The 12,438-nt window shown below is 37.1% G+C and overlaps 1 protein-coding gene across 2 annotated transcripts in view; it reads left to right on the forward strand.

The window, feature by feature from the left end:
* Nucleotides 1-8: 8 nt before the first annotated feature.
* LOC138043142 (growth factor receptor-bound protein 14-like) overlaps nt 9-12,438 on the forward strand; it is a 27,523-nt gene continuing 15,093 nt past the window's right edge. The window contains exons 1-9 of one of the 2 annotated variants that reach the window (XM_068889286.1): nt 9-96; nt 2,928-3,119; nt 5,775-5,805; nt 5,894-6,519; nt 7,447-7,609; nt 8,202-8,323; nt 8,583-8,672; nt 9,617-9,757; nt 12,184-12,294. In XM_068889286.1, coding sequence (XP_068745387.1) covers nt 3,012-3,119; nt 5,775-5,805; nt 5,894-6,519; nt 7,447-7,609; nt 8,202-8,323; nt 8,583-8,672; nt 9,617-9,757; nt 12,184-12,294 — 1,392 coding nt within the window. In that variant the 5' untranslated portion in view covers nt 9-96; nt 2,928-3,011. Of the gene's footprint in view, nt 97-2,927; nt 3,120-4,338; nt 4,627-5,774; nt 5,806-5,893; nt 6,520-7,446; nt 7,610-8,201; nt 8,324-8,582; nt 8,673-9,616; nt 9,758-12,183; nt 12,295-12,438 lie in introns of those variants that run through there. The other variant, XM_068889279.1, reaches the window with a different exon arrangement.

The following is a 12,438-nucleotide window of genomic DNA, read 5'->3' on the forward strand; positions in this document are numbered from 1 at the left end:
CATAAATTATTGTCGCAGGCGCAGTTCGAACGAAAACACGAATTTCATGCTGATCCTTTATACCAGCGAAGAGTCAAGAAAACCCGCATGCGGAAGGTATAAAGTTAGCATAAAATATCTTCTACTTCTGTTGTATATGTAAATTTAGGGGAGAAACGTATGTTTTAGGGTTAGGGTATGTTTTAGCCTGCATAGCAGGCGTCTTTTAGAGAGCGAACGCTATATTCCGATTGTTATATGCATGCTGGCGTTTCCCCTGTTTGTTTGTACAGCAAGTAATCACTTTGATTTCGAGTGGAATTTGAAAAATGAGCACGAGCAAATTACACGAGCGCAGTTTGTAGGTTTCGAAAATTTGGAGACAAATCATGTGATTACTAATTAACTAGACGCTCGATAAGCGTACACTGGGGTTGCTTGTGGTACGCGTTATTAAAAAACAGAGAGAACTGAGTTGGGTGGTATTGAACTACAGCGTTCCAGTCAAATTTTTCAAGTCGGGGGTCATTAAGGCCCTTTGCCTCACACGTTGATACAACGAAACAGATCTTTCTCCGAGGTTAAAAACCTTGCTACCAACCTATTAATCAAAATTCCTGTCATCTTTAGAAAAAATAGGCACGCATTGTGTATGTGTGGTAGTGCAGTAACACAGCTCTTTATTCTATATTGTCAACTGAGCTGCATTTTGTCTTCCAAGAGATTCAAGTTGTCTTTGCATAATATGTAGATATAATATATAGTACACCAGAGAAATCTACGCATTACCCCAACCCCCTCAAACCTAACAAACTACGCACAGAAGACTCTATGCTCAAAGACACCACTTAGCAGGGGAGTGACAGGCAAGACTTTCACCGATACGGAAAAAAATTAAATTAAAATAGAATGAAAAAACAGAGAAATATTACCCATTTTCTGACTGGGATTGCTATACTGGCAACCCAGTAATAATATTCATAAAAAGATTTCTTATTTTTGTGGATGAAGTAACCAGGCTCCCAGATAGTAGGGAGTGGGGGCTTGGCATGCAGCCTCGACTATGACAAGCCATTTTTAGCAAAATGTAATCCTTGTAATTTATGTTTAATTCACAAAAATATTGGTTTAATTCAGCCCAGCAAAAAATCATTCAGTCCATAATCCACCAAATATTGGTTTAATTCAAAGCAGTAAAAAGTCATTCAATCCAATACCTTGGAGTTTGATTCAATTCAAACCTCATATTTGTTTGTGGGATGAGCACGACCAACATAAACCACTGTCCCTTGAGTATGAGAGAGTACACACTTGTTTTGGTATGAAGTTTTGTTGCAACGACAAAATGGCAAGCTGAAAACTGACAACATTTGTCAAGGTATTTTTGATATGGAAACAGCAGGAATGCATGCTGAACTTCTTGATCAAACCATTAGTTTGGTTACTTCGTTAATAAGGGGTCGCTGTAGCATTGCCACAAGGGACAAGGAAATTCTAGATTCTCTTCTATTCCTTAGTAAAGCAATTTCTAGGGTTTTCTTCTTTCTGGTGACTTGTTTACCTTGAGTCCTACTACGATTGTTAAGTGATGCAGTAGCTTATAGGCTTTCTGGTCAACCAATTCAGACGACAAAAGCTCACACCACCCGTGCTGTTTCTCATTCCTGATTTAACTAGTACATGACAAGCATGATCTAGTACCCTCTGTAGTATTATTTTAATTCAAAGCCTGAGTGTTGGAAACTGAACCTTGTTGCATTTGGGGATTTGCTGCCAATGCAGTTCCCCAACAGATGTTCAAGGAGCTTTGCAATTCTTCTTCATCCATGATTTCAACAAAATGGAGTCTGCTGATTTTCAGAAACGCAGGAGTAGAGTATCACATGATTATCCTTTTGGCCCCACTCGTCCCAGGAAGATTGAATAAAACCAAAACAGGGTGAAACAAATATTTCAAGGTTTGTATTGAATCAAACCTCAAGGGATTGGATTGAATGACTTTTTACTGGTTTGAATTAAATCAATATTTGGCAGATTAAACTTGAATTTCAAGGGTTAAATTTTGCTACAAACGGCTTGCAATACTCAACCCAATCCCCACTCTTTTTTCGCACGCTGTTTTGTTTTTTTTTTTTGCTTTCCTGACTATCTGGAAGCCTGGAACAGGCTATGGATGAAGGGGCGGTCTATGAGTTTCTTTCAAATTGATCATTAACCAATGAGAATGCTTTTGAATATCCCCATGTACTTAACAATTATTCGCCAAAGGCGAAGTGATTATCGGTGAATATTCACCGAGACGAAGTCGAGGTGAATGTTCACCGATAATCACTTCGCCTGAGGCGAATGATTGTTTTAGTATAAATACACAGGTGATTATTTCAAAAAAGAGAAAAAAACCTTTCAACAGGAAATCATCTTCAACTTACAGTGGCAAAACGACTACTGGCAGCCATTTTGTCCGTCGAGGTGATTATCGGCTGATAATATTAATCTGAGATAGCGAGCCGATGAGAGGGCGCGATTTTGTATAATCACCTGTGTATTTATACTAATTTCCTTTATTATTTATTTTTAAATTTATTTTTTAAATTTCATTGGTAGAAAGTACAGTTATCAAACAAGTGTGTGAAAAATAAAGCAATTGACAACTACAGATTAATTCATTTTGTTGCTGCATGTTTGTCTGATCATAGTGTTATATAATTTAATTTAACTGAAACAGTAGAACTAAAATAATAATTTTGTTGGGCAATCCCCGACTTCCTGTCAACAAAATTAATATTATCGTTTGATTGATTTTATGGAACCATAATCATATTTATCACATTTTCTGGGTTTGTTTTAGTAAAATAGCCTGAAGAACTCAAATGGTACTGTTTACTTTGGAAACAAATGAAAGGTTTTGTTTGTAAATTAATTCTGCTTTTCTTTCCCTTTGGACACAGGCTCAGGCTTTCAAGAGGTTACTTACAACAACTAACGAAATGTGAGCTTGTTTGAATACCAGTTTTCTACTGGGACCTTTGATAATGGCCTCATCTAAATGCACTCACAGTAATTCTTCATCAGATATCAGTCATGTTTTGGACTCCTTAGGAAGCTTAATTGGAGAATTGAATGCTATAAATGTTGACAAGGTCAGTAAATTATTAAATTTTGTTTTTGTATGGTTGGTTCTAACCCTCAAGTGGATAACATTCATTCTGAAAACCTAGTTGCACAACTTTATTTCGATGCAATTTATCCAACTATCTAAGTAATAGATAAAATATGGGTGGAAGATACATGTAAGATCTGTATGGGTGTTTACAATGGTGAGCTGAATGTGAGCCATGGTAAACACCCATACAGATCGGACACTTGTGAAATAAAACAATAAATTGAATGCAGTAGAGATCAGCATCAAAAGTTGATTTGTATTGAGGTTTACATAGAACATGTGACTAAAATAGAACCTGCTGATTGGTCATAACTTTGTTGAATAATTAATAAATTTTACAAGACAGGTTATACTATACTAAATTTACCGTTTATTGAATTCTGTTACTTCAAGCATCCATACTTGGCCATTAATAAATTTAATCATAGAAACATAGGTTCCATGAGTCTCGATCACATTGTTCAGCAGTAAACATCCAAAATATATATTAATCGGAAGGTCGTACAGGTAGATTGAAGATTTGACTCCAGCCTGTTAAAATTCATCACTTCATTAACCTAAAAAAGAACCCTAACCAAAAAGTAATACATGAAGTTCGTAGGCTTAATTAATTAATTAATTAATTAATTAATTAATTAGTTAAGGAGACACCTTGTGACTTACATGTACATACTTACACATTTATTAATCCTTTTATTATTTTTACATTATGTGACATTTCATTATGCAGCTGTATCAGAAACATAATGCTAACTACTTGTGCAGGTGCTCTACTACAGTACTGAACGACAGCAGACTTCAAGGAGCTTGGATCATTTAAACTAGCGTCATGTTTCCATGTTAACGTCAGGTGCATACTGGAATGTCAGAGACAGCATACCATATATTGAGTGATATCAGCAATTTTAAGTCAGGACTACTCAATGGAAATGCACTAACCTTGCTCCAGTTCATAAGAAGTTGATAAAGATCAAATGAGTAACTATCGTCCTATCTCCTTGCTACAAGTGGTATCTAAGATCCAGGAACACTGTGTTGCTTCCCATATGGTTCCGTTCATCAAGGACTCTATTTACTTGTTTCAACATGGGTTTCAATCACGCAAGTCTTGTATGTCTCAACTCCTTCAAGTTATCCATGAAACTGGTCAAACTTTAGATAAAGGCCGCTCCTGTCTTGAATCTGATGTTATCTACTTAGACTTTGAAAAAGCTTTTGACTCTGTATGCCACACGAAGTTGCTGACAAAACTATAGTGCTACGGTATTTGCGACCACTGCTAAAGTGGTTTAAAAGTTATCGTCATGGCCGTATTCAGCGTGTTGTTATCAATGGCCTATGCTTGGCTTGGAAAGATGTCAAATCCGGAGTTCCTCAGGCGTCCTTGCTTGGACCGATCCTATTTCTCATATAGGTCAATGAAATGCCAAATGTTACAACAGTATCTACCCTTATGTTTGCTGATGATTCAAAGTGCTATAAAGGTATTGAATCAATCAGAGACTTTGATATTATTCAAGGTGATTTAGATAACCTCCTATGCTGGTCCTTGGCTAACGAGATGAATTTTTCTAAATGTGAGAACCTTAGGGTTAGGCATCAGCCTTAAAGTAGTCTCATCTGTGAAAGATCTTGGTGTCATGGTTACCAAGCACCTAACATGGTCTAACCATGTTAGATATGTGACTGCTAAAGCAAACTGTATGCTTGGTTTTATTAAGAGGAACTGTACCGGAATAATCTCATTTCCTTGGTATGTTCTCTCCTTTGTCAGTGTTCTCAAGTATGGGCCCCTCAAACATCAATGCTGATGATGATGGAGGTTGAAAAAGTCGAAAGACGTGCTTCACGCTTTATAATTATGCAATAACCATGAATTATCTTACAAAGACAGACTTACTAGCCTTAACTTATTGCGTATTAATAAATTATTATCGGCTTGAATATCTAGACATACATGTCTTGTTTTTTTTTTTTCAATGCAAACTAGGATATACAAATATTTGCATTGATAATTGAGTTTCCTTTTGTACAGGGACCTCACGCCATGGTGCCTCTGGGATATTCCTTAATAATGTTTATGCTAAGACATCTCTTTTTAGAGATTTGTTTTTTGTAAGAATATCAAATTTATGGAATGCCTTACCTTCTGATCTAAAATCTGAATCTAATGTTAATGTTTTTAAGAATAAGTTTAAAACATGAATTCTACTTCACTACATTGTAGATTACATGTTGTATTTGATGCTGATGACACTCGTACTTTCAAACTTGTCTGCTGTAAATGTCATAGGATTAATAATTTAGATTTTCTTGTTAATTTTTTTTTAGAAATTACCAGCAGGGAGGGATTGGTGTAGTTAGTTTTTATGTTCATTGGGTGGGTTGGGTTGGGTGGGTGATACAACTTGTAGGGGACTTAATGTTCTATTGTGTTGTCACCTGCCTTTGTGAACAAATTGATTAAATAAATAAAAATAAAATAATAAAAATAAATGAATAAACATTGTTGCTGTCCATGTGTGGAGCACTTTAATACTTTTTTTCCAAGTATGCTTTTGTTTAAACAGAAAAAAAACGTCATTTCAAGAACCAAAATAGTTTTGACTTGCTTTATCTTTCTTATGACTAGGTTGATCCTCCTGAACAGTTTAGGGATGAGAGTAAGTTGACAAATTCTGGGTCTTGTTTACGTTTTAATTTTCAAAAGTTTGCCATAACAATCTTTTCATGAATCATCTTTCATTGCAGATGCCTTTGACAGTGATTTGAGTTTGGAAACATTTGTAACCAACTCCGACAACTTAACACACAGCAATGATAAAAAATCTGACTTTACAAGCAATTTATGTAGCAATCTGGTGCCTGGCTGTTCAGAATTTAAGGGAACAAACACAACTAGTACTCCTTCAAGTTTTCAACAGTCTCACAGTTCTGCCTCCCTGAAGATTGACAAAAATGACAATTATTACTCAGTGCCCCAAGGAACAAAATCAGGAGGATCCACATCTCCTCAATCCAGCTATCTTCAGTTTTATAACCCTGTGACATCAAAGAAACAAGAAAGTGGAAGTAATTTTGTGGATCGTCTAACAAGGACTTGGCATAAGGGATCTATCAATGAAGTTGCTCTCAGTCAGGAAGTGCATGGTAGTTTCAGAAAAACAGAGAAAGAATCATCAAAAGATGTTGCTGCAGGTGAAGAGCATGTTTGTGTCCCCACTTCAGATCCCAAAGCAGAACCAAACCATTATGTTGCTCCTTGTGAACTTGATTGTCCAAAATCCACTCTGGAACATTGCAAGTCACATGTAGCAGAAAGCAGAATGGCAATTAACAGTCAGCAAGTAAAACAGAAAAAATGCAGCCTTGAAGAGGTGATGAAAAAATAATGTCTTTTCCTTTGGACTGTCTTACATGTATTATCAACTTTTTCCAAACAGTTTGCCATATTGTTTTTTTGATAAACTCTATAAGTACGAATTTATGTTTTCTTTAAAAATAGCTTCTACAAGAACAAGAAAGTGGGCAAAAATAACTGCATTCTGAAATTATTGTTCCCGTTGTTTCAAAAGAAACCCTCCTTCTGAAGAGCCCAAAACAGACTTGTGCATAAATTAATGAAGGGGTAGTTTCTAAAGAAACTGTGGTGGGGAAGTAGTTTTTATCAACGCAGTTGATAATGTAAATTGGCCACCGTACAGAGATTCTAAAAGCTGACGTTTCGAGCGTTAGCCCTTCGTCAGAGCAAATCGAGGGATTATGGGTTATGTGTAGTTTTTATAATAGAGTAGGAGCTACGCTATTGGTGGTAACATGGTAACGTGAAAAATGGGAATATATTAGTTAAATGAAAAGCGTTTGTTAATACCGTGAGGATTAAGGGTGCCGATTTGAAAGATGACTTTTTGTTCCAGATTCTTGCGGCTTTCCGTCGTACCTAGATGTAGTGAAAGGCCGCAGATAGCCATGTGTTTTTTACTACACGTAACCCATAATCCCTTGATTCGCTCTGACGAAGGGCTAACGCTCGAAACGTCAGCTTTTAGAATCCCTGTACGGTGGCCAATTTACATTATCAACTCCGTTGATAAAACCAAATTTTTGTGCATAAATTATGTTATTTGATTTTTTTTATTGATGATAAAAAGGTTGTATTTTGGAGGGAAGAGGGTGAATTAAAAGTACATTTTATCGGAAGGAGAGACCTTTGCACTTTCCTCCACACGTCTATCAAAATACCGGCTACTGTATATAAAAGACCTTAAAAACAAAACTGATTTTTCTGTTCAACTGCCATTAAGCATGTTCCAGTGAATGTGTTTAATGAAGACAAGGAACCTATTGGATTGTTGGTGTCACCTTACATGACAGCCAGAGAAGCTTGCCAGAAACTTGTGCTTTTGAGCAAAGTGGAAGATGATCCTCAGTGGGTGATTGTTGAACATTTGACTAATTTAGGTCTTGGTAAGTGTATAATCATGATATTCAACCCTTTTTAATAAATTGTCACAAGTAGTTGTTTACCAGTACATCAAAAGAAGATGTTCAACAAAAGAGGACAAAAATAGATCTTTGGAGCTGTTGTTGTGTATTAGTTCTGAAGCCTTTAGGCACAAATGTCTTGCAAGGTTAACCCTTTCACTCCTGTGGGGTTCCCCATTGACGAGTAAAATCGTCTGGCGTTAGACAGAGTAAAATCTATAAGTGTCACTCTTGGGAGTGAAAGGGTTAAGCAAAGTTCAAAGACTCCTAAAAGTTTTGGTTGGACAGTGGGGATAGTGATGGTTGTACATGTAGCTCCAAGATATTCTCTTTCCAAGTCTTGAAAGGCAGTAGTCTGATGTGAGATGTTGTATGATGTAACAATGTTGTGTTGAGGTGATATCATTTGAACTGAAAGCTGAAAGGAACAAAATCTTAGATATAACAAACTACTGGTAATCATCAAGGAAAAGGTTGATTGGCCTTTAAAACCAGTAGGGTATATTTTTTTCCTCCTTGCATTGGTTGAGGTTTCCTTGGTTATTGCTAAGTTAGTTATTTTTTACTTTTCCAGAACGTAATCTTGAGGATCATGAAACTGTTCTGACTGTGTTGAATACCTGGGCACCAGGCTCAAGTAACAAGTTATTATTCAGAAAGGATGCGAAACACTATCACTTCTTTGTACACACATCTGTGAGTTTATCCTGTGATTTTTTTTTTCCATAATGCAGCACCGATTGAGGACTTATTGTTCAGTCTACTGTTGTTTACAACTTTTAGCAAAAAAAGGAGTGTTAACAAAATTAATCGTAGGGGAAAAACTCGTGAATTAATTTTTTAATTTGCTGTATAGAGTTACAGAGTTGCTGTGAAATTTGCAGAAGTGAATTGTCACTGTCCCATATTACTCGTTCATTTGTTTCTCTACATTATTATTTTTTAATCATTACAGAATTATTTCCCCCCTCATTTGCTGGATTCTGAAAATTCTGATAAGGCGGTTACAGAGAAAGCTCAGAGAGCCAAGATCATCTTACAGCAGGTAAGATTAGAGCAAATGAGTGTCGTAAAACCAAAACTGAAGTAGTAATTACTTTGGCCAGTCAAAAGGACCGAGACAATCCAGTAAACCAATCAAAACTCGAAGTAATTAAACACATAGCCAACACAAAATGCGGAAAATGTGCACGTGCAAGCCACAATTGGTTTTGGTTTCACTTCTGATTGGTTGAAAAAGTGGCATGAGAACTTTGAACCAATCAGTGAATGAAGTAATGCAAAACCAAAGTAATTGGCTAAGTACTTTCAACACTCAATTGAAAACCGCTCTAATTCTGCATGATAGAAGAATAATTATTGCTCCTGGGGGGATTAGAATCTGCTCAGACATCTCACTACCACCTACCTTGCCTAGTAAATTATACTTGACATGTAAATAAGGAAAAAGGGAATTCTAACGTATCGTGTCATTATGTATTTAAAGAGGATGGAAACTGCAATCTAAATCCAGTAAATTGATTTATGACGATTTACACAACAACAACAACACAGAGAGCAAAACAAGCTGACGTAATTGCACCTGACAAGCATGTGATATGAGCTTATGTAATACATCACAGGATTTATGGGTGATTTTTGGCAAGTGCAAAACATCATGTCCTTGATCACCCAATTTGCTGGTTCTCTTTCTCCCCTAATCCTGCCCCTCCCTTTCATCTTTGAGGTTTTGTCCCAACCACCTTGAGTTGGCCTCCTCACTCTTTCGACATGTGGGTAATTGGTTATACACCTGACCCCAGTTGTTCAAACGATGGATAGCACTAATCTGCCGGATAAATCACAGACATTACTAAAACCAGGAAACAGCGAAAAGAAACGAATTTCTGCTCTAAAGTGAGGCCAGTGAGGGTGATTAGCCCAAAGACAAAAGAATAATTTTTTTGGCCGCCATTTATGAATACGGTCTGTTGATTGCCTTATTTGCAGAAACTTTTTAGCACCTGTACAAGAGTTCCTGAAATAGAGGGGACTTTGCAATGTAAGGAGTTTGGAAAGAAGTCTTGGAACAAAAAGTTCCTGTTCTTGAGAGGATCAGGGATTTATTCCTCAAACAAAGGAAAATCAAAGGTTAATAGACCTTTTCAGGGTTTCTGATGCCATATTGGTAGGAGGGCAAACACATCTTAAATTACAGTGAATGTATGGGAATTTTGCCAACTTCGAACGACTGTGGATAGCGGGAATACCTCTCAAAAATCTATTGAGATTATTTGCGTGATCAGAATCAAGCTATAACGACCGTTAATGAAATTTGTAAATTACATGTAAACCGTTGCAAACAAAATTATGCAAAATCTCGCGAGAAATTTAAAGAGGCATGAGATTTCATATGTCCAATTTTCAGACGTTGTTCTTTGTGGAATGATCCAATTTTCCGTTGATTGATTGATATTAATGAAATGACTAAAAATGTTTTAATATTTTTGAAATCTGCCTTTCTGTAGCAGTTATATAGAGCTTTGAATTCGGCCGCGTTTGCCCCCCAACCAAGATTGTGTCAGAAACTGTGAAAAGGTCTGGTCATCAGTAAAATATTCTGCAAATTCAAAATAAACAGAATAGTTCGACTTATTTTTCTGGTACTCCAACGCCTTTTTCTGACCTACAGACTACCGGCAGCATACAGATAGTTGCGAACGAGTGTGAAAGACTAGTGAAATAGTAGTTTTTGGTGGTGAGGATTCTGGTAGGTTACAGTTCACATAACCGTTCACAAAGCAGTCAGGTGGACACAATCAAACATCGTTTCACTCCACTCCGGCTTAAAATGAATTTATAACCCAACGTTTCGACTCTCCTGTCTAATGTCTTCTTCAGGGGCATATTAAGCTGGACTGGACCCAGCTTAAATTTGGACAAATCAATCTTCAACACTGATAAGCTCTTTGTTAAAGGTCTTCTTCCCGGTGGGTACTTGGGTCAATTTTCGCTGGATATGTGCCGCTGGCCTCTCAGAATCTCTACCCCTATTTTATGGCCAATTATAGACCCCGTCTTTGTCACTTTTGGCCGGATAAATGTAATTTTAGCGACCCCAACTTAGTCATTTTCTGTTTATGCATAAACCTTACATAAAGTATTTTTAATTGTAATTTCAAAACAAAATGTAATGCGACAAGTAAGTATTAAATCAACAGTGCTACAGTTCTTTCTGTAACAACTTTTTTTTACTGCGAATCTTTCCATTTTTCAAACCCTCTAGCCAGACTATTTTCTTACCCCCAAAATCCCGACAATTTGCGACCCCATTCTAGTAACTCTGTCGGGAACTCTCTTGAAAATTCAACCCCCATTATAGTCAATTCAGCCGTGAAAATAAATGCGACTCCGTCCAGCGGCACATCCCCATGAGTTATGAAGCAAGCAACCGTGGACAATCTTCCTGTCGGTGTACGTTGGATGAGTGGCTTGATCTGATCGGCGTAATTACAAGTTGAGAAGCTAACTATTTTCAGCAAGACCCGATACAACGTAGATTTGATTTTAGTGGTGTGCTATATTTCGGCTAGCCAAACCAGCCTTCTGCAGGTTTCACGAGTAACCATCGTTTTAATGCTACAGAACTGTTTCGTATGGTACAAGTACCACACTCATCAGGCAATTTTAACGACTGAATTGTTGAAATTGGAAAGCTGGCAGTTAAATACGGAAATTTGAATGGTTGCTATAGTAAATGCGTTACATTTAAGGAGCTGCTAGGTGACAAAACATGATATAAGGGGATTATATGTCGGTATGTTAAATTGACGTTCCTTCAACGTTCCGGAGTACATATCGGTTTCTGTGGGGGCATGAACTTGCTTATTCCTTTCTTCTGTTAAGGCTACACAGTTCTTTCTTACATATGATTATGAAGTTTTCATTCAGACAAAGACTACATTTCTTGCTAATGTTGCTCAGAGAGAAAATAAAATAGGATGAACACGAAAGCCCGTGGAACACAAAAGAGCAAAATTAGTTTTCCGAGTTGAATGCGTGCGTTCCAAACAACTATGCGTTTTCCTCGTCATCCCTTCTGTTCTCAAATAATGGTGTCGCTCATCTATTAAACTATTGAACGTAAGTTAAAAGTGAATTTGCTCATTGCTTTAAAATTTTTTAAATTGAATTTTTTGGTTGACGGTCCAGAGTCCAGCTTCGTCCAGTCCCGCTTTTATAATACGCCCTTCTTCAGGGGGTGATCGAAAGCTGTTACATGAGCCCTTTTATATGCCCACTAATAAACGTTATTTCTTACTGATGAGGTGTAAATAGGTGTCAGGTAAAAGACCGCTGTCTCCACGGTTCAAAGGAACGTGAGTGGAATGAATTGAGAAAACGGAGGTCCATAAATCCTGATTCAATAGGGGGACCGATATCTAGGGCTTATATATGTCAGGGGAGGGTCCAAATCCCTTGTCACCAATATCCTTGTACAAGTTTACAATACCGGTAACCTGCTTTAAAGTGCCTTCTCTGTCTTGACTTGAATACTTTCTATTAATTTTCATAAGGCTTCCCAGGATTTGCAGTGTTATGTTCAGTTTGATGGAGCAAATCTTTTCAACTTTGTCAATCCTAAGAAGTCACACAAGTCTCCAACAGAATATTGCTTCTGTATTGTGGTGAGTTCTTTTTATTGGCAGCATATAATTGTCCGCTGCAGTGTTAGTAATTTTGCTCCCAGGTTCTTGGTCAACCCACATCTTGTCCATCACATTGAAGGAAAAAATGCAATTATTTTTTTTAAATCATCCGTTAGATCGTCA

The sequence above is a fragment of the Montipora capricornis genome, chromosome 1 (genome assembly GCF_036669925.1).
Source record: "Montipora capricornis isolate CH-2021 chromosome 1, ASM3666992v2, whole genome shotgun sequence".
NCBI lineage: Eukaryota > Metazoa > Cnidaria > Anthozoa > Scleractinia > Acroporidae > Montipora > Montipora capricornis.